The sequence below is a fragment of the Dryas octopetala genome, chromosome 1, assembly GCF_963921425.1.
Source record: "Dryas octopetala chromosome 1, drDryOcto1.1, whole genome shotgun sequence".
Lineage (NCBI taxonomy): Eukaryota > Viridiplantae > Streptophyta > Magnoliopsida > Rosales > Rosaceae > Dryas > Dryas octopetala.
In genome coordinates this window covers 13,646,753-13,673,602 of record NC_141366.1, presented here as the reverse complement: position 1 = coordinate 13,673,602, position 26,850 = coordinate 13,646,753, and the positions used below count along the sequence as shown (strand labels likewise).

Sequence of the window (26,850 nt, the reverse complement as noted above, 5' to 3'; positions counted from 1 at the left end):
TTGAATAACTTTTTTTTTTGTAAGAGAACTATGAATGAGAACTTAGAAAGAACCAATGGTCAACGGGAATATTCCGCATTATAAAAATATAGTCTTTATTCATAATTAATTAGTTTTAGATTAGATATTTTAATTTTCTTTATAATATTAGAGCATGTTTATTCATATATTAAGTCTAGTGATTACATATCATTTAATATGAATTAAAATTATAATATGGTTCTCTATTTAATAAATAATAACGATTAATTATAAGAAAATAAAATTACAATTGAGTCATGCATTTAGGATTTAAGAAAAAAAAATACTTACTTTATTAGCGGTCATTAGTTAAACGGTGGACTTCACGGAGAGGGTTCTCATCATGCCACAGGTGATGGGACAGTTTTGACCCTCCTTCCATATCTAATTTGATATTCCGATTGGTTGACTTGACTTCGATTAATTTCTATTTTGTGCTGAAATTAGTATTTGTTGAATGGCCAAATGGCTTTGTCAATCTTTTTATTTAGGCAAAGCCTCCACCAGTAGACAACATAAATAATGATAATTATTGAAAGCCTTTTCATATTCAAAAATAAATAAAAAAATTGGAGAAATTAAAGTCTTAGAAAGAGATGGAAAATTAAGTTTGAAGTGTAAATCACTCTTTTTTAAGGGTTTAATTAGTTGATGACTAACTAGTTAATGATATTTTTCTCTACGTACTTTGTTAAAAGAGATAAGAAGTTCCTATGTACATCCATTCCTCAAATAAAAGAAACCTGATGAAGTTGAGTGTATGTTTAGGTCCAATCTTTCCAGACCTAGCTAGGAGGCCTCTTGTCAATTCATTTCACCAAAACCTTGCTTAAAGCGAAGCCTTATAGACTTATAGTTCAGGGGTTTTGATCAATAAATTAAGGGCATCAATCCTATATATATATAGAAGCATTTTTCATTAGCTCATTGTTCTTTAAATGGATAAGAAAGCAGCAACACAAATTAAAGCCCATAGTCTAACAGTACGTATGTACTTATATTTGTACGGGCTTGTATATTAGTCAAGTTTAATTTTTGTATCATTGGAGTGATAAAAATAACTAGAGTTCGAGATTGATAAGGTTCGAGAGGGACACTAATATATTGTGTGATTAGTAGCTAGGTGTCTAGGTTATTTATTTATTTTTGTTATATTAGAAGAAATTGAATTCTATCCCTTATAATCATAGGACAAATTAACTCGACACATAGATTAAATTTTGAAGTGGTAATTGCGATACACCAATCATCTTAATTTACCCTTTTGTGACTTTTGTCTTAGCTCTATATAATTGGCAGGGTGGCTAGCTCCTCTGAGAGGCCAACCTAGCTTGACATATATAATTGAAGTGCCACAATTATGTCTCCTAATTCTCACTAAATTAATTAAAGATAAAATGAATCTCTAGTGATAATTTATATATACTAACAACAAGAAACAAACAAAAACAATTAAAAGTGAAAATTAGTAAAGAAATAAAGAATTAAAAGACAAAAGAAGAGAAACTGAAATTGAAATTGAAATTGTCCTTTTCCGTTGTCTAATCAGCCCATGAAATGTCAACCACATTCCGGTTACTATTTCTTTCACTCACTGTTAGCTATACACCCAAACGGTTGAAGTTGATGACCAGCTTACCTTACTATCTAGCTAATATAAATATGTATAAATACAGAGATGCAGCGAAACGCTTTCTCTTCATCATCCTCATCATTTTATGAAAGCACAGCAGCAAGTTCGCTTTGTCGAGTGCACCCCAAGAGATCGCTTTGTTGAGGTTTGATTGATTTGCAGGTATATATGGCAGACGAATTTCAGACAACTGGGAACTGGTGGGACTCATCATCCAGAACATCCCCGCCGCCTCATCCGTCTTCTAGCCTGAATAGCTTGGGGAGCTTTGGATGGCAACCGGACATGGTTGACCTCAAGGCAAGGTCCTCCATGGATTCTGGATCAGTCTCCGGCACGTCTTCGATGGTTTTCCATGATACCCAGAAGCTGCAAGGGCCTGATTCCACCACCGGCGGCGATCCCAACTTGCATATGATGGGTTTAGGGCTCTCCTCCCACGCCGCGGATTGGAACCAAGCCGCCTTATTGTAAGTGCAGCAATATTTTCATGAATTTGATTCGAATGTGAAATTGTATAATCTGTGATGTTGATTATTGTGTACAGTCGTGGCCACGAGAAGGGTGCGGAGAGCAGTTTTCGTTCAATATTTCATCAAGAAACGGATCAGCAAGTCCAATGGAGGGACAAGATGTTTTCCGGCAGCTGTGGCGATTCCTCGAACACCGAGTTCAAGCCAATGAATCGGGGTTTTTCGTTAGATCAAACGCAGTTTAGTCCTCAGTACAGCTCCGGCGGCGAGAGCACGGTGACATGCCAAGGCTTGCCCTCTAGCTTTCAGATGGATTCAGCAGCTTTGTATGGAAGCCCATCAACCATATTATTACAAGGACTATTGGGATCACCACAGGATCATCATCATCATCATCATAATCAGCCTTCATCGGCCAATATCCATAACTTCCCTTATCAAGCAAATTATGGCATTAACTCTAGTGAGTTATTGCCTGCTTCTTGGTCTAATAAGGTGCCTCAGTTTCTAAGAACATCATCACCTCCAAAACACCCTCCTCATAACCACTTACAATTTTCTAACAACGCTCCCTTCTGGAATGCGTCTGAGGCTGCCATCAAAGATGTCCGGCCGAGCTTCTTCCCCTCATTGCAACCGCAGTTTCCCACAGCACGCTTTGATGAGAAACCAAAGGTAATTACTAATTTATTAGGATGATAATAACTGTCTCACATGTTATGTTATCACTTAAATCACGTATATATCATATTGATCACCATATTGATTAGCTAGCTAACTTCATGATTAGGTTTCGATTATCCATCATGATCAAAGTGATTAATTAAATTAATTAACATATATGTTCGATCATTGATTGTTGAGCAGAATCTATCTCATTTAGTTCATCATCAGGCGGACTCGGGTGCAGTGGTGAAGAAAAGTGGGACTGAAGCAGCATCCAAAAGGCCTCGGAATGAAACCTCATCAGCTTTGCCAGCTTTTAAGGTACAATAAGAGCTTTTATTGCTCCGTTTATTTCTTTTTTGACAAGAGGGATCGTTGAGCTTTTTCTTTTATCATAGCTAGTAGCTAGCCATGGATATGAGAACTTGTAGCTTTGGTGTCTTAGGTGAGGAAAGAGAAGATGGGGGACAGAATCACTGCGCTCCAACAATTGGTTTCACCTTTCGGAAAGGTAAGCAGATCTATCTAGCATTCTATCTCCTTTACTTTCACAAACAGTAATAGAGTACTAGTGAGATATCATCGATCATCATTCACTTTCTGAAATTTTTTTTTTTTTAATTTACTTCAATTTGATGGATTTTAAATCATCTTTAATTGTGTGTCAGACTGATACAGCCTCGGTTCTCTCTGAAGCCATTGAATATATCAAGTTCCTCCATGAACAAGTAACTGTAAGTCCCATAAAGCTAGCTAGCTAGACCTTTTCTATATTAATGTCATAAGTTAATTACATTACAATAGAATAATTGACTTAATGACAATGCAACCCATTCCTGTAATCCTGTGGCACAAACAGAATATGGTAATTAATGTATAAATGTTTTTTTATCTTATAATATCAGGTTTTAAGTACCCCATACATGAAAAGTGGAGCTGCCATACAACACCAGCAGCAGCAGGTCCAATATATATTCTCCTTCTGCCATTCAAAAAAATAATACCTATATATATAGTACTGATCCCAATGGGTGCAATTAACAATTAGTTAATTTATTGGTGTACTTATTTTTAAAGAGTTCATTTTTTAATTTTTAGTTTGGTTAATGCAGAATTCTGATCATAAATCTAAGGACCCTGAAGGTCCCAAGCAAGACCTTAGAAGCCGAGGGCTGTGTTTGGTACCGGTTTCGAGCACATTCCCGGTCACACATGAGACAACGGTTGATTTTTGGACGCCTACATTTGGAGGAACTTTCAGATAAAGCAAGCAAAAATGGTTGAATTACGTCCGGGGCATGCAGGAACCTATTCTCTTCAATTCTCTGCTACTAGATAGTTGTGTTGTACGATGTGTTTCGATGGATCTTATCAAACCCTAGCCAGCCAAGTTAATTGGGAATGATAAGATATGAATTAATGCAAAAAGGAGCGGAGAAACAGAGATATGCCCACATATGTGTACGGGTCCGGGATGAAAAAGAAATAATAAAATTGGTGAATGGGGGGGGGGGGGGGGGAGGAAGGAAGGAAAAGGCAGTGACCCTCCAAAAGGACATGCCCTAATTAACTTGTTGGGTCAGCTACAGGCAAAATGATGCAGCTTTGGCCTAGATTGGGACCATTGGAAGCATAGCATATTGATTAATTATTGTAATAATTGAAAAATTATGATTAGGGCTGTGGGGATTAAGAATAAAGAACATATGCTGAATTTAGGGAAAGTTTCTGATTAATTAGTTTAATATTAGAGAAAAATTAATTTAATTGTTGTTAATTATAGGCTGCAGCTGCTGATGATCATTTTAATAGAAGAAGAAGAAGAAGAGATAAAGGAGCTTTTATTCCTTGTTGCTATATTGTGAATAGAGCTGGCACTACCTTTAGTTTAAGAGAAAAAGGAAGATGGAGAAAATTTGGGAAGGGAATAATTGAATTTTAGAATAGGGGAGTGAGTCAGTGTGGGGATGGCATTTGATTGGAGATATCTCACTTTTCATTTGTTTATGTGCTGGGAATATATGATAGTGGAAGTCAGACGATGGCCCACAGCTCCTCTTTTCAGGTCTTTTTTTACAGTTAACTTTTTAGATTATATTTTGTTGTCAGAATTAGAAAATTGTATTTAATTTGTAAGATGCCATGGCTCATGCTTTGTGCTTTTTATCGAATGGCATGGTCACATTGAGGGGCTTCCATTGGAAGGTAAAGAGACGCCAAACCTCTCTTTCTTTCTCCATTCATATATATATTTCTATTTCTATCCTCTATGGACTATGAATGGTCCCCCTCCATCTAATTGTTCTGGTCTTTCAATTTCTTTTCCAGATTGTCATTGGGTTATATGTATCATGGTGTTCTATAAATGTAAATACCTTAGGTATTAATTATCAAATATTTCACATGTTATATTATTAATCTAATTATTATATTTTAATAAAATTTTACCAATCAATGATACAAATGTCATATTGGGATATAACATGTCAGATTAACATTGCTCGTGAGCATTCAAACGCTCTTGCATGTAATTGTCATTTCATCACAATTAATTATGTTACATTTTAACAATTACAATTGTATTTTTAAAATTTTAAGAATTTTTTTCCTTGGACTTATGTGTATACATTATTTTTCATGGTAGTGATGCATTGACATTCCACAAGTAATATGTAAAAAAATTATATAAATTACTATATATTTTTCTAATCTAATTGTGGGTTACAAGCACTTTAAATGAACTTAATTCTATTATTTTTTAGGCGTGGGACTTGTTTTGTCCCTCTATTATCTTATTATCCTTATTGATTATTTGTTCTAATTAAAATGGTAATAACAGTTGATAAGAATAGTTGGTGAGTGTTGTCACAATGGCTTTTGCCATTTGGCTGGTCTCTAAGGAATAACTTTTATAAATGGAGTTGAAACAACTAATTATCAACAACTTTATGTGATTAATTATAATTCTTGGCATTAAAAAAGAGAGAGGAAATTCTGTATGCTATACAATTAAAATAAACATAAAGAAGATAAAAGTGGCTGATCTTTGATCTTTCATTTCAAATATACTCAATTGGTATAATCTTGGCACCTACTTTACCTCTTATGACGTACTCTTGTAACAATTGGTTAGATGAGATATTTGGAGAAACATATATTAATGTGTCACACCTCGGGATCCGCACCTTGTTATTGAGTACTTATGAAATTAAATATGAAATAAACATATGGATTGTTTGATATTATCTCTCGTTAGACTTTATTACACTTTACCTACTTGAATTTTGAGCTTAATTTCACTTCACCACCTAATAAAAAATTATGTCAATTTATCAACTGAATTAAAAATTTGTTGCAATATACCACCTACGACTTATTTTGTCTCAACTTTTGTTAATATGGGTGTTTTGATCTTTTCAAGTCAGTTTTTTATTGTGTCAAAGTAGTTCCAATGTAAAAAAATCATTTTTTTTTTCTAACAATTAATAGGAATTTGAAAAAGACCAAAACACTCTTATTTTTAACAAAAATTTAGACAAAATGAGCCACAGGTAGTACATTGTAACAAATTTTTAATTCAGGTGATAAATTGACACAATTTTTTTTTAAGTGGTGAAATGAAATTGAACTCAAAATTCAGGTGGGTAAAATGTAAAAAAGTCTTTTGGTTATAAATTAAGAATGGAGAAAGAGGGATTCCAAACTCTTATATTTAATTGTCTTTGGGTTAGTACAAAACTATTGCCAGGGTTGTGTACGGACTAACCCAGAATATTTAATTTCAAATTACTCCCGAGTATACGTATTCGAAAAAAATTTATTAATTTATTTATCACGGATATATATATCATATGTGTATATGTCTATCTCTTTTATTATGTACTAAATCATAAAATGAGAAAGATAAAGACAATTAATATATACATCCATTATATAAAAGTTTTACTCAGTCCAACACTCAACCTATTCCCGACTAGAGTTGTTGGAATTTGATTTCATCCCTACAATTTGCATTGCTTTACATTTAATCCAAATGATACATTATAAATATAAGAATTTTCCTCTATGCTTCAAAATTTGTTACGTAAAGATATGGAATAATCCTTGAATTTGTAAAACAAAACTTGAATTAATATATAAACAATGGCAAAATAGGCAGAAAGCCACATCCTTTGAAGAAAATTCTCTAGTAACATCAACTTTAGTGAGAAACATAAATAAATGCAGAAATCAAGAAAGCATCTAAGCACATTGATCATTATTGTGCTAATATAGCCTATCATGTGAGTAGAAGAAATTATAATATCTTCTAGCTTACTTTACCATCTACTTTTGTCTTCTCTTACAAGTTAACCAAATTCTTAATATGCTTTTCACTTTTAATCGTCCTACTCCTGGCAAGTGATTTTCTTGGTAAGTGCTTTTACCCCCTAATCAATTCTCTTTTAGTCATTGTTTACTGTCATTGAAGCATTTCTTTAATTAATTGAAGCCCAAATGCATCAGCAGTGATGCATGCCCTCCACCTCTTGCATACGTAGGGTGACAGTGAAGGAAATGGTAGTAGCAAACTCTTTGGCCCTTTGTATCTTTCTGTTGGGCTTTGCCTTTTGTATGTTTAAAGATGCTTTACTTCCCAGGGAAAAAAAAAAAAAAAGAGAAAATAATTCTCCATTTTCATCACAACTGACTACCCAAAAGAATAATTAAGACTTTTGTATTCTTGACACCAATTTGTGTATTATATAACTGGTTTCTCTTGGCACCTTATACGATCAACAAAAAATCTAAGAAATTTATGGGGAATATGGATGAGCAAACAAACCCTTATCATTATGAATAATAACTGTTTTGTGTAAAACACATAGAAAACATATACCAGATAAAGCAAGAATTATACTTGCAGGCAAATAGAAATGAGCAATTGAAATTGTAGGTAGAAGAATTGACTAAGGTCCCCCCATTTGAGTATCTTTGTGCACTTGATATTAAGCAGCTCCCTTGAGCTTCTTTGTGATGGTGGCAATGTATTTCCCTTGGTGGAATGCTTGCTCCAGCTCAAGCTTGGTTGGCTGTCTTGAGCCATCCCCAGCAAAAGTTCCTGCACCATAAGGACTTCCACCTTTGACATTCTCCATTTCAAACATGCCAGCTCCAAATGTGTACCCAATGGGTACAAATATCATCCCATGGTGAACCAGCTGAGTGATGGCAGTCAATCTATAAAAATCACAAATATTATTACCATCTCCAGTCTCCACCTAAGATACCGACAAGTTTTTCAATGTTATTCTGGTTGATTGATTAAATGTGATATAGAAACTTACGCGGTAGTCTCTTGTCCACCACCTTGAGATCCGGTGCTGTAAAAGATCCCAGCAGGTTTGCCAGCAAGCTGTTGTGTTCTCCATTGACCGCCAGTTGCGTCCAGAAATGCTTTAAATTGAGCAGCCATCATACCAAATCTTGTTGGAAAGCCAAAAACGAATCCATCTGCCTCAGCAAGTTCATTTGGCGTGATGATCTGTACATCACTCTTCGGTGGTGCACTCATTTTCCCAAGCACCTCATCTTGTAGTGTCTCAGGGACCTGTTTCATAAGCCCACTATAGTCAATCTTATTCTTCAATCAAGTTCACCAGACTTAGAAGACAAACATAATCATGAAATAGAAGAATAAAAATTTTAATTCAACCAAAAAATAAAATTTTTATCCTATACTAACAACCAGGATCTTCATATGTAGAAGCAAATAGATGGGAAGCCCATGATTGTGTTTAAACAAAGGAGTAAAAAAGGAAAATCATGATTTGTCAAGGTACTGAAATTAATAGTAAAACTAGAGAAGAGTACACACAAGTGTTGCTAATTGCGAAGCTATATATAATAATGAGAGAGAGAGACAGAGACAGAGACAGAGAGATGCAAGAAAATGATGGAAAACAATATTCTGATATACAGGTGCATCCATATAGACAAGTAACCAAGATACATTGGAGAATCAGGAGAACCAATTTTTACAAAGCAACAGGTGGAAAGGGGGGACTTCTCAACAGAGCATAGGTGTACCAATTTGACAAGCACTGGTGGTAGATGGGGCTTTAAAACAAGGTCAGTTTCAAACCTTGGCCTAAAATGTGAGACATGCCTTGGAAAATGATTTGTGACTATTGAGTTAACCATCAAGCAAGGTTCCAACCTTAAAACCTTGGTAATAGGGTTACTAGGTTTAATGTTTTGAATCATCCTATGTTTATACATCCTTTTGCAAAAAGAAGAAGCTTAATCTTTTTCTGAATCTGTTTGTTGCTCAAAATTAGCATTCTAGGTTTCTACCATCTATTGAGCAAGCTCCAATAAACACGGGCTGAATTCATGAAATGTTTGCAGATTGCAATGCATGGATGAAAGAAAATGCACACTCACCTGCCAAAGTGTGGCTTCTACACCTTCGACAGATGAAGCACCTTTTTTTATTTCTTCTGCTAGTTTCTCTACATGTCCGTACATGGAATAGTACCTGTAAGAGCAATAAAAGGTCTCAATAAAGTGGGTTGTATTTAAGTAAAAGAAATATGAGAGCATGCTAGAGAATCAACTGGATGGGTTTATGTTTATACATATACACAAATGTTTTGAATGGAGAAAAAAACAAAGAGATCAGGTTAAAACATATCAACACGGGAATGTACAAATGTGGCTGACTTAGGTTCAGTCACCATTCTCATTTGCTAATTACAGGGAAAAATACTTTTCCCAAAAGTGGCCTCTAATTGAACTGCTGGCTTCTGTCAGTCTTTCTGGAGGCAATGATTTCATTAGTTCACCAAAAGAATTACTTCAAAGAAAAACATTATTCCAATTTCTCAGATATACTGTCCCAATTTTGAAAAACTAATTATGCATTAATAACCACCCATATTCAGATAAGAACCTTTTTAGTGAAGAGATTCAAAATTCAGAGAAAAACTAATTCAACCAACTCTAACAGTAGTCTAAAAGCATTCCATGTCTCAACTTGGCCTAGTTACCAAATTTTGATACCACTACCACCAAGAATCAAGGTCAACTCTCTCGCACATGCTATGTACTAACCACATGCATATGGACCAAAGCCTATGTGGCAAGTGGCAACCAAACAAAACTGATAAGGTTTCAAAATTAACCACAGAAGACCATATAACCAAGAGTATGATGAAACAACATGCCATGCCACTCTGAGTATAGTACAGAGCATTATTGGCGTGACCACCTATTGTGCCTGAACTAAGAGGCATGGTCAGAGGATCAAACAGCCAATGCATCAAATTGAGGCATGACCACAATAAAAAAATATAGGACCTAGAAGGGATCAGTTTCGCATAAAATAAAATAAAAAAATGTGGAGTGACACATGCCTTTGAAAACACAAAGCAGCTGTAAGCATTAATAAAGCCCCTTTTCCATTCATGGAAAATGTTGGCAACAGCTGATTGCACTCTGACTAACAACATATTTCTAAGAAATATTGCAATGCCATGTCTTTTTGCATTTCTGACATTGATTAAAAGGACACAGGGAGTAGTGTCAGAGTATAAAGTAATTGCAAGTATAGAAGAGGGCTTCTGCTAAGACAAGAAACTAAACGTGTAAAGATGAATCATTTAAGTCTAGAAAGAATTAAGGCCAGATCAGAATGATGTTGCCAATCAAGCACACAACAAAGTGCAGGAAAGTAGCTTTGGCAAGCCCATAAGGAATTCTGTACTGCACCAAAGGCACTATCACTGCACTCTATTCAAAACCACCAAAACAGATAAAAAGTAGTTTCTAACAATAATGAACTTCTCTTATTATTAAAATTTCAACACCAACTGAAAAGACTTTCTTAAAAATCCAATCAATTCTGCCTTTCCCCTCCAATCGCCAACCCTATCCTTCCCTGGCTCTAACTTTCTTTAACTAATGGTAAGTTTTCCTACCTTACAAATACTTGCCAACCACAGGCAACTGTTTGGAATATAAATTCATTACCAAAGGTCAAATCTAGTGAAACTGAGTGGAATGAATATTTACATATTTAAGTCAAACCTAGGAACAATATTGCAAATTATGGTGGCCTTGACCAAATAATAAGTTAATTTAGTATTTATGATTTTCTATCACTTCAAGTGGATAAAAAATATCAAAGGAACTATAAAACCTAGTATATACAAAAGAGCGAAGTACTGCTACTACTCCAACAGAGTGCTATTATTTAAGAGGATATCATTTGCAACAATGACTTAAGAATATATCCACATATCCACATATCTCCAATTTTCCAACAGTAACTACTACATTTTTTTTTTCTGTAAATTGATTGGTGGAGATATGCTAGAAAAAACAAAGTCATGCTGTGGATGATGAATGACTTAGGTTTCAAAGTCCACTATAACATCCATTAATCAGAACAGAACCGCCTCAGCATTCAGAAAAGTAAATCTTTTTTTGCCTTTCGCCCAAAAAGGTCTAATGTATTATTGTTTTACAAAACTGATTTCTTCAAAAAAATTCAGAGCAAATAGTTTCCAACAATACAATCCCACATCAGGAGGAACAAATTAAACGCCACAGTTCCTCCAATTATAGACTCAACATCATCAATACAACCTCACCAGGGCCATAAGCAAAACACAATCATCATGCTTTCTTGTTACACAAAAATCGGATCTTGGGGTAATCCAAAACTTCTTCTACATGGTCAATGGGAAAAAAACCCAACAGTCATTCTATTCTATCTTACTTTAAATTTGGTGCAGGAGTGTAAACTGTGTAATTCACATAAAAATTATCTAATTCATTAGAGCCACTTTATTAATCTTTGCACTTGAAATTATTCAATTTTGGATTCATAACAAAACAAAGAAAGAGACTACTGGGCTCTTTGAGTGAATTATCTGACATGCAAAAGCTTCCCAATTCTACATTGACTATAATTTCTCACTCTTCATAGCAATCCACACAAAAAACCACAGCCTTTGTCTCACTACTATCAATATCTTCCTAAAATCAGCATCTTGAGAACAACAATACAAAGAATAAACCTTCGTCAACTATCAAGAAAACATCCACTTCACCAAAAAGTACAAAAAACACAAAGATCAAACAAAGATTAATCAAAATTGTTACCTGGTTGACAGATTAATCAAAATTGTTCTTTCTACTTAAAGAATCAAAATTTGGACCAACCATATTCAGATAAAGCAATAACTAATCTAAAATCTTAACAGCTTGAAGCTCTAACAGACTAAAAAGCACCATCAACAAAACAATTAAAATTCAACAAAAAAACCCGATCCAGAAAGAACACATTCGCATTTCGCAGTTCATAGTGAATTGGCATAAAAGATAGAGATAAAGAAGTGGTACATACACAATATACACTTTGGTAGCCATGAATGGAGTCCTGCTGAGTCCGTGATTTTTCTATTTCGCTGTGGCTTTTTCTTGATTTTTTTTTTTGGAACGTTGACGAAGCTGCAAAAATAGTGGGGGAGCCAAACTCTTTTTATAGTCAAATATATGGGATTAGTTTAAGTAGTTTAATTTCTTATTGGTGGCTGATATTTTTAATTAATTATTTGTTGGCCTGTATAAACGGTGTCGTATCTATGTGAATTGTTTTCTAGTAGAGAAATGTGTTTTCTAATTTTTGTTTTTCTTTTTGTTTTTCGTGGTTATCAACTTATCATTAGAGGAGTAAATGAATAATGATGCTAGGTTGGTGTCACGCTCACGTCTGATCATCATGGTCCTTTCAAACAAAGGCTTTTTTTTTTTTCCCCTCAATCAAACAACAAGCAACAAAAGCTCTAGAAGATGTCATTTTTCTTCTATAAAAAAATAATGTCATTTTCTGAATGATTTTAATTAATAATTATAAGACATTAGACATATATAAGAGGACAAAGGGAAGGTGTTGATGTATGTAATACTATTATGTTGATTTTGATGCATTGAACAATCAAACTTGTTCATCAAGAGGGGCGGCTTTGCTCATCAGTTAGCGATCAAACATAAAAGGAGATGTTGGTTTAAGTTTATCGAATTGTATGTCAGTATATAAATTCTTAAATTTATATTATATGATTAAAATTGGAATAAGTAAAAACAAGAAAGGTATAGAATTTGAATTTTTATCTTTAACTCGTAAAAATAAATTATATGGAGATTTAGAGTACAGTTTATTTTATGAGTCTTTTTTAAGGTTTAAGATTTTTAATCAAGTCCTTATATTTTTCTTATTTGACGACTTTATGTTAGGTTTTAACTCCGAAATTTTAGGTTCCGCCCAAAATTCCGGAGTTAAAACCTAACATGTAGCCTCTACAAAACTCACTCTACACTCTAGAAGGGGGGAATACCATTCAAATCGGGAGATGACTTTATTATGAATTAAAAAGAATTTTCTTATAAATTAAAAGAACTTTATTATGAATTTTAAAAAACTTATTATAAATTAAAGGACTTTATTATGAATTAAAAAAATTTTCTTATAAATTTTAAAATACTCTCGGTCTCCATCTTAAAATTGTTTTTCTAAAGGACCAAAGTCTAATTATCTCTAAATTATATTTGAAATAAGTCTAAATTTTTTAAGAGGCGATTTCAAATTCAAAATATCTTTTAACAAAATTGAAAGAAATATATTTTGACCAATAATTAAGAGGTAGAATAAACTTAAATTAAAAAATGAAAATCTGTGACATCATTTAATAATAACTTAGATGTAAACAGATTAACTTAAATTTATATATTTGTTGAAATATGGGTTTGGGGGGTCCAATTATTGGAGTTAATGAATCTGGAATTCTGGACCCTAAATTAGATGATAGCAAATTTTTCCTATTTGGTATTAGATCGATGATAATTGAGATGGAAGTTGAAGGGATTTGACTTTCTGCAAAACTAACGGGGACAAAAAGAGATGACGTATTAGAAGCTGCAGGCTGACCCAAACCGGCCAGCCATGAAATTACAAAACTGACCTACCTACCTACCAACTCGTAAGTCGTATCTTATCTGTTATTAATTAATTAGTTTCAAGAGTCCAGGTCATACCAAGTTGGCATGTCTGATTAAAAATGATACTATAAAGTTTGTCAACCTTGGAAGGAGACCAAGTTCTGCAACTTTAATTAAAACTTATAAACTCTTCAAAATAACAATTAATCAATGTTGGAAGTTATGTCTGAATTTTCATAGGCTAAAATGGAAGATGATGAGGCATGGATCTTGCTTCTCTGCCTTTAGAGGGCTGTTGCATGCCTTTCATAAAATCATGTGAATTAAAGTAATCCAATGGTCTAATGGACGTACTCCATTGCGTTGAACAGTTTTTGGGGATGAATTATATGGAGTTTCTACCTACTATCAAAAGTCAAAAGGCCGGTTGCAGTTGATTGATTACCTAATTCTAGTGCTTATTAATAACCAAATTGAGGTAAAAAAAAAAAAAGAATTTAAAGTGAGAATAACTATTAAAAGTCTACAAACCAAAATTTTAAGTTAAAACTGCAAAGGTTCATTAAGGTTCATAACATTTTTATTTATTAAAATGGAAATGTTTCATTAAAGTGATGTAGCCTTGGTTATGGAAAAATCTTTAACCACATCACAAGAGCCCCAGTGAAAAGGGCAAACTTAGCTAATTCGTGAGCAACCCGATTCGCCTTTTTAGGGCGATGATAAACATGTACAATATGCAAATGTTCTATGATTTTTTTTTCCATTTCATATTGGTTTACTAATTTTATTACGTTTTTCATTGTGATCTAAACTGTCAAATTAGCACAAACGGTCGTATATTTTAGTAATGTGATATGCACATGAGGTACTGTTGTGGTCCACTAATTCTTTACTTAGTTCCATATTAGTTCACAACAACACTCTTATATGTGTGACACATGACTAAAATAGACAGAAGTTTGTATTAATTTGACAGTTTGAACCATAAGGGAACACGTCACAAACTTAGTGAACCAATAAGGAACGAAAAAAAGAGTGTAGATCAATATGAAACTAAGTGAAAATAAAATGAACCAATGGTGCAATTTCCTCTTACTTTCAGCACCCAACATTCCATAGACTATTGAGAAGAAGGGAAGCCTAGCTCCCATGAATCGGTTTCGACTAGTAAAGGAAAGCAAACTTGCATTTATCAAAAACAAGTCCGAAATGACTTGTAAGGAGCTCCATGCCTACAATAAGGTTTTGATTCTTGCTCGCTCTTTGATGAATAATATTATTAATAAGAAATACCAAATATAGAAGACTTAAGAATGGAAAAAATTAAGCTAAGAAAACTTCTTTCTTGAGTCTCATATATCAAGATTCAAATGCTTTACTTATTTTTTTTTACTCTTAATCTTAATCAAATGTTTATCATCCAATAATAGAAAGCAACATATGAAATGAATTCATAATGCTCTTTTAGTGTGAAAGAAACTATACAAACTATTTTATTTACATTACACCGTTAGAATTGAAAAAAAAAAAAAAAAAAAGCAGAGAATTCAAATATCATATATCATATACATTATATATATATATAGAATTGAAAAAAAAAACCAAAAAAAAAGCAGAGAATTCAAATTTCATATATCATATACATTATATATGATATGATAAATTTCAAATTTTAGCATTCTTGTGTGTGTATGTGTATATATATATATATATACAGGCTCCTTCTGTTGAGGTATACCTCAACTTATTTATGTTGAGGTATGACCTTGTTGGGGCCCACACGAGTAGTTTTGTGTCGATCCGAACCGTTCGCAAGGATCATCTTCATTGATAGATCATCCTTGCAAAAAATTAGCCAAATTGGAAATCATTTGCCTATCTAACTTTGATAAAACAAATGGACGGTTTCATCGAAAATATTTGGTTCGTCCATTTATTTGATCAAAGTTAGATAGGCAAATGATTTCCGATTTGGCTAATTTTTTGCAAGGATGATCTATCTACGGAGATGTAAAAATTGAACGGTTCGGATCGACACAAAACGACTCGTGTGGGCCCCAACAGGGTATACCTCAACATAAATAAGTTGAGGTATACCTCAACAGAAGGAGCCTGTATATATATATATATATATATATATATAAGGATGAGTGTTCTAAAGCTAACTGGTTAACAAGTTAATACGTAGCTAACCATGTTTTTGGGCCCACTACATAACTAATCTCATAATTCGAACCGTCGATTTTGTAGGCCATACTTCAAAGATCATTATTGTAAAAAATCATTTAGTTATCTAATTGTGATTAAATAAATAGACGAACACTGTTTTCGACAAAAGCATATGAATAGTTGTTATTATAATCAAATTGCTAAATGACTTTCAATTTTGGAGAATTTTTACAGAGATGATCTATAAAGTAAGGTCTAAAAAATGGACGGTTTAAATTTTAGAATTATATTGTGCGGTGTACCCAATAGGTGCTTAATTTTGTATTAATTTATTAACTAGTTAACTTTAGAGCATTTTTGTATATATAAGACAGAAATTGACATTAAATAATACTTGCTAATAATAACATTTCTCATATTCTTAAAATAATCTTCGATACGTGAATTGAAGTTGGATGCATGAAATTTTGGGTCAAGAAAATCCAACTCCCAGCCCCAGCTGCTTCATTTTAATGGCATGCAAATGACAAGTCTTTTTTTTTTTTGGTCAAAGCAAAATGGCAGTCATATGCCCAATATTGGGTGCTCAATTCTTCAACGCCTGAAACCATGGCACTCTTACCAAAGCTCCTGATTAATGAGGTTAGAGAAGGTTTCACGACAAGACCGATCCAGATTCACCTCAGCGATTGACCTTGACCGTAGATTGTAAATTGACATGTATAGTGATTTTACTCATTCTTTAGTACGTGTTCTCACCCAACAGCAGACACCATGATGCATGTACCTTGTATGCCTGCTCTTTGAACTTTCAAGTGGAATTGAATAATGAATAATTCCTTGAATTCCTACCATAGATTAAGCAAAATCAAAACAATCCACAGCTACAGATCCATAAATAAAGCCACAACTTGTTAACGTGACATTGAATAGTATAGAAAGGCTGTAGCTAATCATGCACACGATCATCCAATACCTATATATATATATATATATTCTTATACCTAGTTTATCTATCTTAGTCAACAATACACCACCTTAAATAATTAAAGATTGTCTGTTATGCATTTGAACTTATCTGTAATTTTAATATTTTTTGTTAGACAATCATGTAATATTGATATTGTCTCCGACTTAATCACTTTTAAATTTAAAGTGTGAAATTTTATTTAAAAATACATCACTACAATACGACAAAATGAGAATAAAATGATGAAGTCATAAAAAATTGTATCAATTGAAATGAATTCATCAAGTGTTCTTCTACAAACAAAACTAACTTTTTAACTTGTGATGAGAAAAGGGATGGGTTTCCTTGGATTATCTTTAGGAACACCCATGTTTCTTCATCATGCTTCATAATTCCTTGAATATATAGCTAGGTCCACCAGAAAAAAAAGAAAAAAAAAGAAATTGGCTTTTGCTTCACGAATTTTAAACCTTGTCTTGTCCATGTGATAATGTTGCATCGATCTCATCTTCCTTGTCCCAGAAGTAACACATATATATATTTTGACTCCTTTTGATAATCATTTGGGTTCAATGACTCAGTCATCCATATAACTAAGGCTATATACATAAACACACAGCCATGATATACATAAACACACAGCCATAAACAGGGATTGGACACATAGGATCTGTGCCCACAATGATGTCCAAGCTATCTCAAATTGGTATAACATAAGCCTTTATGGAACAAAGACATGATTTATATGAAAGGCTGTCTTGTCCACCCCAACTCCAATGATGTCCCTCACAATCCACAGGCCCACAGGTAAGTTCTGCTTAAGCTGTCTGCACTTTTTGAATCTTTAGCCATTCTTTTGGGCCAAGACTCGGCCCAAACTTGAGTACAATGGGGGAATAGCCCGTCAATGCCAAGATACCAAAGGTCCAAACCTAAAGACATCTGATTAAAGGTACAGAAGGCCCCTGGGCCCTGGCAATTCTACCAGATTACATGAAACCGATTGGACCAATCCAACAGCTTACTTCTTGTTTGATCTGCCAAGATTCCAACTTCAAATAATTTAGACAATTATTTGATAAGTTTAACATTTTATCAAATTAATGATTGTTCATTTGTACAATTTATTCTTACAAAACTCAAAGGTATGTGTATCTAGGCAATATGGGATTTTACACCAAAAAAAAAAAAAAAAAAGCCTATATGCTTATACCAGCTCTAATAATATGACCAAAACAACCATACATGTACCCATAACATGAATATGTAACAAAAATGAGTCGAGTAGAGCTAAGCTTAAGCTCAAGTTGGTTTCAAACACTTGTATACTAAATTTGCGTTGATTGGTTTGACTGTGGTAGATGACTGATATTATGTGGCTTAATATGAGCCATATATCCCTTGATATTTGGACTCAAAATGAAATTAATGTTTCTAGAAGGCAGTAGGTACAAACTGCTATATATCATGAAAGTTGCACGCAATTTGAAACTAAGAAAAGGAAAATCCTTTCCAAGGCAATCATAAAAGGTTAATTGCTCTCCTAGGTTTTCTTTCAATTGGTCAAAAGTCTAGAAAAACAGTGAACTAGATACACAGAGACCAATTTTCATGACCACGTACACTATGACATTTTGGTCCCTTGGACGGCTTTGAAAGTAACATGTCACCTAATTTTCCTTATCCGTTTCAACACAATTAACTTTTCATTATTAAGGTTGAGCAAAACTTATTATTAATATTCGGTTTGTGAAATAGCTGTGATATTATGTTGTTAAATTGTTAATTTATTTATATATTTAAATAAGCTTTTACATTATTAATTGGTTAGATGAACTTGTCCAACAAGAATTTCTGAAAAACCAAATGAGGTTGGGTCCTAAATCCTAATTAACAGGTTATAAATTGCTTAGATTAAGTGTTAGATCCCGAGCAGCACAAGATGGTGCTAATTCATTCAGATTTCTGACACGAGCTCACTTCCAACTTGCAAGTGCAACTGCCCCCAAAATCCAGTTTAGGCGACCCGGCACCTACCTTTGTTTCATCATTTTAAAATCAGATGACCACTAGTATTACACATGTTGCTTCCCAAATCCAATTTTTGTTGATATTTTAACAAATATATCTTTTGTTCCCTGGACAGTGGACGCCACCACTCAACTTCTAGCTTATGTTCTTGTTAGGTCCCACACTACTAAATGACGGAACAGTCTATTTAAAACTGGTAGGCATTCAAATTTAATGACAACTTTTTATTTATAAATGAAATTTTTTGTTTTTTTTTTGAAGGGTTTTGTCTATGGTGCGGACACTGCACTATATGCAACATTCTGATCCTTAAAAATCTTTTTGAGGGTATATTTCTGTTTAATAGGGTGTAATTTCCCATCCTTAAGTGGTGGATGTATGTGGTGTAGAGTTAATATGACATAAGCTTTCCTCTAGAAGACATACATGTTAGTTTTTAGGCTTATTTACACAATTGCCCCCTGTAAGATACACTTTTTTTCACTTTGCTCCCTGAAACTTAAATCCTCTCAGTTTGCCACCTGAACTTCACAAAGTTATTGCAAAAGACCCTATGCCGTTAACTCTGTCAATTTTTCCGTTAAAATAGCTGACGTGGCACCTATATGGCATGAGTGAGACCCTTTTTTAGTTATGTAAAATCCATATGGACAAAAAAAATAATTTTTAAACTAAAAAATAAAAAGATCCATGTCAATTTTTTATAATTTTGTTTGTCTACATGGATCTTACATAACTAAAAAAAGGTCTCACTCATGCCATATAGGTGTCATGTCAGCTATTTTAACGGAAAAATTGACAGAGTTGACGGCATAGGGTTTTTTGCAACAACTTTGTAAAGTTCAGATGGCAAACTGAAAGGATTTAAGTTTCAGGGGGCAAAGTGAAAAAAAGTGTATCTTACAGGGGCCAATGATATGAATAAGCCTAGTTTTTAAATTGTCTTATCATTCAGTACTAGACAAAACATCCTTTACAAGTTTTTTCTACATACTAATAGCCTAATAGGGTTAAGAACAAGAGTGGGCCACAGAAGTGACCTGGCGTGTGGCTCACGGTCTATGCCCATCTTGGCCCGCCATCATAAATTCATAATGTATTTATCTGCAACTGTTGAAAAGTAGTAGTTGGCACTTTAGTAGGCACAGAAGTCCTTGGCTAAGAAAAACAATGGCCATTCTTTCCTTCATGTTGATTGGGATTTATGTGTCCCTCTCTGTCACAAAAACCTCAACCGCAGCTGATACCATTACTCAATCCCAATCCCTTAGAGAAGATGGTAGGCTTGGTAGCACTCTGATTTCCAAACATGGCAGCTTTCAATTGGGTTTCTCAAACACTGGTGTTTACCGGAGTCTACTGTCATATTCAAGGGTCAATGCAGCAACTTCAGGAGACATCTGTGACATCTATGGCCGCTGTGGCCCCTATGGACTGTGTGTCATCAGCAACTCACAAGTTTGCAGCTGTTTAAAAGGGTTTGAACCCAAAGAACCAGAGAACTGGAACATGGGAGAAAACTATGCAGGTTGTGTGCGTATTACACCATTGATCTGCCAAAATAGAGATGATGGGTTCAGAAAATATGCAGGGGTGAAGTTGCCAGATGCCACACATTCTTGGGTCAACCAAAGTATGAGTCTCAATGAATGCAGGGCACACTGCTTGAACAACTGTTCTTGTGTGGCTTACACAGGCTCCAATGTCACAGAAGGCAGTGGCTGCACTATTTGGTTTGGGGATCTTATCAGCATTAGGCAGCTCCCTGATGGTGGGCACGATCTGTATGTTCGAATGCCTGCTTCCGACTTAAGTATGTGAAAAGATTTCTTCTGCTAATTCTTATTCCCCTGATTTGTGTTTTTTAATTTTCTCATATTTTTTATTTTATTTTACCCATGATTTAACAATGGTTGTTTTGACCTGTTGAAATTAACTATGAAGAGGAAAGCAATTGGCCTAAGACAAAGATGATAGTGATAGTTGTATCAGCTGTTTCCTTTGTCTCTTTGACGCTTTTAGCTCTCTATTGCATTCACAGAAGGAGGACAAAGTTCAAAGGTAACATTTCTTCTCTAACCACCTTCAACTTTATGTTTTCCCATTGGTAAAGTAAAGAAAGGCTACTTCTATCCATCCTGAACAAACTAGAACCGGTTTGATGTGTTCTCATTTAATCTCAACTTCGAATGCTTTAGAAAAGTATTCCACAATGAAACATTGTCACTAACCAAAGAAAATTTTGGCACATTGACCACAATACCACATGTCAAGTCACCGTCTGAAAATTGAGGATGGAATGGTGAACTAATAGACTAGGTGAATTCAGGTCTAGGAGTTGCATTCCAATTTGTGTTAACTGAAGCTCTTGTTTTAACACTAGAATGAATACAACACAAAACTGCAGAGTTTAAGAATATGTATCCATTATCCACATGAGTTTATCAACTTAATCTGCTAAAGAAGATGTCATGTGGATTGAATGGATGGTGCATGATTCCATCTCATGCTATGATTGAGAACTTAAACACATGGTATCATGGTAAAGCCAGAACTAGAAATAAGGCTTAAGGAAACAAAGAATATTGATGAAATCAAATGAATATGGTGGAGCCTAGTATTCAACTACCAGCTGAAGAAGATGCTTGATGTAGGGTAAGAAAGCAGAAGATTCACTCATTTTCTATTTTAATTAAGGGTCAATTGGTATGTAATTACTTTTGTTCTCTACTCGTTTATTATGCTTGATGACAAAATGATCTTTATTTTTATTCTTTTTTTATTTATTATTATCTATATTTTTATTCTTTGTATTAGAGAAAATGGGGAAAGATGGAATGATGGGTCAGAACAATGAAGGAGAGAAGGAAGACCTGGAGCTACCATTATTTAGCTTGTCCACAATAGTCACTGCCACGGATAACTTTTCGTCCAACATGAAGCTTGGAGAAGGTGGTTTTGGATCAGTGTACAAGGTAAAATTTCTAATATGTGAGCATAAGAACCATAAACTTCATCAAAACTTCGTAATCCTTTTGCTAATGAGAATTTTCAGGGTAGACTAGCAGATGGCCAAGAATTTGCTGTGAAGAGGCTCTCACAAAGGTCTGGGCAAGGACCAACCGATTTCAAAAATGAAGTAATGCTGATTGCCAAACTTCAGCACCGAAATCTTGTAAAGCTTCTTGGTTGCTGCATTCAGGGAGAAGAGAAATCGCTCATTTATGAATACATGCCCAACAAAAGCTTGGACTTCTACATTTTTGGTTTGGATCCTTTAAAACTTACCATATCCTGATGAATTTGTTTACACTTTTACTACACTTTTGTTCCATAGGTCTGAAAACTCTCTAATTTGTTCTTATGAGATTTCAAATTGGAGTAACATGAATCAAACTTAACAGATCAAACTCAAGGTCGACTGCTGAATTGGCCTCAACGCTTCCATATTATCTGTGGGATCGCTAGGGGTCTTCTCTATCTGCATCAAGATTCCAGATTGAGGATTATTCATAGAGATCTTAAAGCAAGCAATGTGTTGCTTGACAGGGAGATGAACCCAAAAATCTCAGACTTTGGCATGGCTAGAACTTTTGGTGGAGATCAGACTGAAGGAGTTACGAAAAACGTGGTTGGAACCTAGTAAGTATACATAACACTTCTTCCTATTATGTACTAGTTTCTTAATTAAAGTGTTTTGCTTCTTGTGACATGGTACAGTGGTTATATGGCACCAGAATATGCCATTGATGGTCAGTTCTCTACAAAATCCGATGTTTTTAGCTTTGGGATTTTGGTGCTGGAGACAGTAAGTGGAAAGAGAAGCAAAGGGTTTTATGATCCAAGTTACAACCTTAACCTCGTTGGGCATGTAAGTATATATCAACCACTGAGTTCCTTACTTGTGTTCAATCTTGTGTTTAATATATGCTTTATATATGGCTCAGGTGTGGAGGCTGTGGAAAGAAGGAAGGTCTTCAGAGCTGATTGATGAATGCATCAGGGACTCATGCAGTCTATCAGAAGCCTTGCGGTGCATACATGTTAGTCTCTTATGTGTGCAAGAGCTTCCTGAAAACAGGCCAACCATGTCGTCTGCGGTTCTGATGTTGGGTGGTGAGAGTGCCTTGCCTCAACCCAAAAAACCAGGTTTCTTTGTAGGAAGATATTCATCATCTGAGGTAGATTCTTCTTCAAGTAAGAATGAAACAACTTCAACCAATGAATTTTCCATAACAGTGTTGGAGGCTCGATAAGATTCACTAAATTGTACATGATCTAGTACTATGTAATTTTATTTAAGACAGTGTTCATATAAACATGCATGTTGTACCGTATTTCCTTCTCTATCTCTCTCCATGCCAATGAGATGACTATCATCCTTGTGAAGGATCAAAATCTGCATAGAAGTAGATGTACAAGTGCAAAAGAACAAGACAACTTGCAACTATTAGGGGACACTAATGAGTGTAAAAGAAGGACAAAGACAACATTCAAAGATTAGGGGACATTATTATGGCGTCTTCACGGGAGTCTTTGATGAAAACTTGGTGAAAGGTTTTGAGTGCTTATCTTTCACTACAAGAAACACTTTCAGCAATGACACGTTTGGCTTCTTGGAAGAAAAAGAAAATAGAAAAAAAAAAAAAAACAATCATCCCAAATTCATCATCATTGGTTTATCAAAAAAAAAAGAAACAAAAAAAAACACTTATTATAAATTTGTATTATTTGGATCCCAAATACATGTGTTAGTGTTTCATAAATTCATGTCAGAATCCACTCTAAACTCAATTATTTACAATAAGTAAAATACTAACACATTATTTAAGTTCCAAATTTGAGATCCCTACTATCATTAAAATTTTAGTCTCTCCTCCTAATAGTTTAAGGCTTTAAGCCATAACTCCCTCCTTTTGACATCAAAATGGCTGGCGGCTATGATATGGTTGTGTTTTCTTTTTTGAAGAATGAAATTAAGTTCAGACAAAAAAGAAAAAAGGAATGAGATTAAATTAAATTTATAATAAAAAATAAAAAGAATTTGAAGTTTACTAATTGGCAAATATGGTGGTATAGTGGGTATATTGAGTAAAGAGATAAAGTTAAAAAATGATTGGTGGGCGAATTTGGGAATCAAATTGAGTTTGAGGTATAAGGTTTACGAAATGAGAGTCCTATTCAGCATTTTACATGTCTGGATTGATAGGTGAGGCAGAAAGTTGCAGCAGTAAAATGAGATAGAAATGAAGTGAATGAGAGCAAAACGCCCTAAACCGAAGAAGAAAGAGAGGGAAGATGGAGAATGGGCACGGTTGGAAATTGGCAGAGAAATTGTCAGGGTTGGCCATTTCCAGCGCTGACCCAAACCCTATTCGTCCCTCAACCAACAACGACGACCACAACCACGACAACGACGGCAACAGCTTGTTTCAGGTCATGAAGGCGGTGGAAGCGGCGGAGGCCACCATCAAGCAGCAGGTCGAAGAGAACCTCCAGTTGAGGACCGAGCTGGAGCTCAAGATTCTCGAGCTCCACAGATTCAAGCCCAACGACGAATCAATGTCCCCCCAAATCTCGCGCTCTCTCCATCTCCGGGGACCGCACGACCTAGCTCAAGACGATAGGGTTACAACAAACACTGATGCTGCTGCTCAAATACAGAGTAGTCAGCGGCCGCCGCCGGATACTGCCGGCGGTGCCGGTGCCGGTGGCTTCTCTCTCTTGTCTTCGCCGTCTACCAGATCCTTCTCTCCCGGGAGGTTCAGCACGGAGGGAGAATCCGATCACGGGCTTAATTTTTCCGGAGAGGGAGGGATGATGTCGATGACGACGATGGCTGAATTGAATAACAACCCTAACCCTAACCCTAACAGCCTCTGGAAGAAGGATCTCGTTGTCAAGGTCCACGAGCACGAGCAAGAGATTATGCAATTGCGGAGACAGCTGGCGGATTATTCCGTAAAGGAATCGCAAATTAGGAACGAGAAGTATGTGCTGGAGAAGCGCATTGCGTATATGCGTCTGGCGTTCGATCAGCAGCAACAGGATCTCGTCGACGCCGCATCGAAAGCCCTATCTTACAGGCAGGAGATAATCGAGGAGAACATTCGCCTTGCCTATGCTTTACAGGATGTGCAGCAGGAGAGGTCGACTTTCTTTTCGTCTCTGCTGCCTCTTCTTGCAGAGTACTCCTTGCAGCCTCCGGTTCTCGATGCCCAGTCGATTGCTAGCAATGTCAAGGTTCTGTTTAGGCATTTGCAAGAGAAGCTCATTATGACCGAGACAAAATTGAAGGAGTGGCAGTATCAGATAAGACCTTGGAGCTCGGATTCGCCGAGTTCGAATCGCCCTAACATTAACATTGGTGCAGCAGCATTGGCAGCAAATTTAGACAAAAATGGGCTCGAATTGGTTCCTGAGCCAGCATATTCACATGGGAATTTACCGGTTTCTGCTAACGAATCTCAGGCAACCCCGGATTGGGATCCATTGGGTCGACATCAGAGTGGTTCGGGTGGTGCTGACACAAGGAATGTGGACTCCAATGATCTGGGTTTGGGGAGGCATTCACCTGCTACAAGCAGGAGTTATGCAGCCCAAGATGTAGCTGCTAATCATGGTGTTACTCAGGGTGATACGCAGATGACTCATTATAGTGAAGAAAGAGCCACTAAGCAGGTCACATTTCATGACCCTGTCAAGAACACACACAGAGAGATTGATGACCAAGATGCTGAGAGGAACCATAGTGAGAGAGAAATGTCATCGAATTGGAGTGCAGGAAACTCGCCATACACATCGCCGCTTAATGAGCACACCCCCCCTTATTCAAATTTTTTATCACCAGTTCTTGAAGAGCCTTCTTCTTCATTTTCAGAGGCTGCAGATGATGATACATTACCAGGCATAGAGGGCCTCCAAATCTCAGGCGAAGCTTATCCAGGACGGGAACTTCAAGCGTGTGGATACTCCATTAATGGAACAACCAGTTGCAACTTTGAGTGGGTACGCCATCTCCCAGATGGATCTGTCAACTACATTGAAGGAGCAAAGCAGCCAAACTATCTTGTTACAGCTGATGATGTTGATACATACCTTGCTATCGAAGTGCAGCCTCTGGATAACAGGAAGCGCAAGGGAGAGCTTGTGAAGGTTTTCGCCAATGAGCACAAGAAGATCACTTGTGATCTTGAAATGCAAAGCCAGGTAGAGAAGATCCTTCAAAAGGGTCATGCCTCATTTAAAATATTTCAGTTCACCGGATATCTTGACATATGGGAACCTGCTACATTGGCCATTAAGAGGGGAGCTTACAGCATTAAGTCTACTGCTGGAACTAGCGGAAGTGTAGCCACGGAAAAGTTTTTGCCCAACATGCTCGTTACGATTCCTTACGGAAGTCGTACTGAGTTCCTAATAATTGGTGGTGGCATAGGCGGTGGCGGCGAGCATCTCTTGAAAACAGACAATATTAGCTGTTTTAGAGATATAGTTGTGCTCACATTGAGGATCTTTATCCTAAGGGCTGGTGACAGAAGGAGTTCAAGGAAAGGAAAGAAAAGGGTCTTATTTTTTTAACAAGTAGAAGTAGGACAATTATCTGCAGCTGGTCTTGTTCTGCTCAGCTAGTCAGCAAGAGCGTCTGTTATTTGTTAGGGGTTTGGGTGTCCATTACATATTTTGGGTGTTGGTTGTGCAGTTGAAATGTGAATTTCCTGAGTAGCGTTGTGACTTGTGAGCTATTTTTGTCTGAAATTTGATGGCCCATTTTTGCTCATTATACTTTGAACATATTTGCCTGTTCCTTCTAGTGATTCTATGCCAAATTGCCAATGACAAGCTCTCTGAAACCCACCATTAATGAATGTTGGGCCATTTAAGGCCCAAATCTGTTT

The 26,850-nt window shown here is 35.6% G+C and overlaps 4 protein-coding genes across 5 annotated transcripts; 3 read left to right on the top strand and 1 right to left on the bottom strand.

Annotated features, from left to right (window-relative positions):
* The first annotated feature begins 1,740 nt into the window (after positions 1-1,740).
* On the top strand, positions 1,741-5,115 carry LOC147298157 (transcription factor bHLH123-like). 2 transcript variants are annotated; one of them, XM_086250676.1, is made up of 7 exons: positions 1,741-2,124; positions 2,202-2,802; positions 3,022-3,114; positions 3,239-3,304; positions 3,462-3,527; positions 3,699-3,755; positions 3,906-5,115. In XM_086250676.1, the coding sequence occupies exons 1-7, from the start codon at positions 1,823-1,825 to the stop codon at positions 4,056-4,058; spliced, it is 1,338 nt and encodes a 445-aa protein (XP_086106802.1). In that variant the 5' UTR covers positions 1,741-1,822; the 3' UTR covers positions 4,059-5,115. The 2 variants fall into 2 exon arrangements, with proteins under 2 accessions (XP_086106802.1, XP_086106793.1); XM_086250667.1 differs by having other exon boundaries at positions 2,995-3,114.
* A 2,490-nt stretch (positions 5,116-7,605) lies between these two features.
* On the bottom strand, positions 7,606-12,323 carry FQR1 (flavodoxin-like quinone reductase 1). Its single transcript, XM_086244203.1, has 4 exons — positions 12,188-12,323; positions 9,220-9,313; positions 8,121-8,383; positions 7,606-8,013 (listed from the first exon to the last, which is right to left on the bottom strand). Exons 1-4 carry the CDS (start codon positions 12,208-12,210, stop codon positions 7,782-7,784), a joined length of 612 nt encoding a protein of 203 aa, XP_086100329.1. The 5' UTR covers positions 12,211-12,323; the 3' UTR covers positions 7,606-7,781.
* A 7,795-nt stretch (positions 12,324-20,118) lies between these two features.
* Positions 20,119-23,289, top strand: LOC147298155 (G-type lectin S-receptor-like serine/threonine-protein kinase SD1-1). The gene is made up of 7 exons (XM_086233697.1): positions 20,119-20,765; positions 20,897-21,013; positions 21,770-21,927; positions 22,008-22,218; positions 22,357-22,594; positions 22,673-22,823; positions 22,900-23,289. The coding sequence occupies exons 1-7, from the start codon at positions 20,123-20,125 to the stop codon at positions 23,206-23,208; spliced, it is 1,827 nt and encodes a 608-aa protein (XP_086089823.1). The 5' UTR covers positions 20,119-20,122; the 3' UTR covers positions 23,209-23,289.
* An 854-nt stretch (positions 23,290-24,143) lies between these two features.
* On the top strand, positions 24,144-26,788 carry LOC147298154 (uncharacterized). Its single transcript, XM_086233688.1, has one exon. The coding sequence runs from the start codon at positions 24,251-24,253 to the stop codon at positions 26,531-26,533; it is 2,283 nt and encodes a 760-aa protein (XP_086089814.1). The 5' UTR covers positions 24,144-24,250; the 3' UTR covers positions 26,534-26,788.
* Positions 26,789-26,850: the final 62 nt, after the last annotated feature.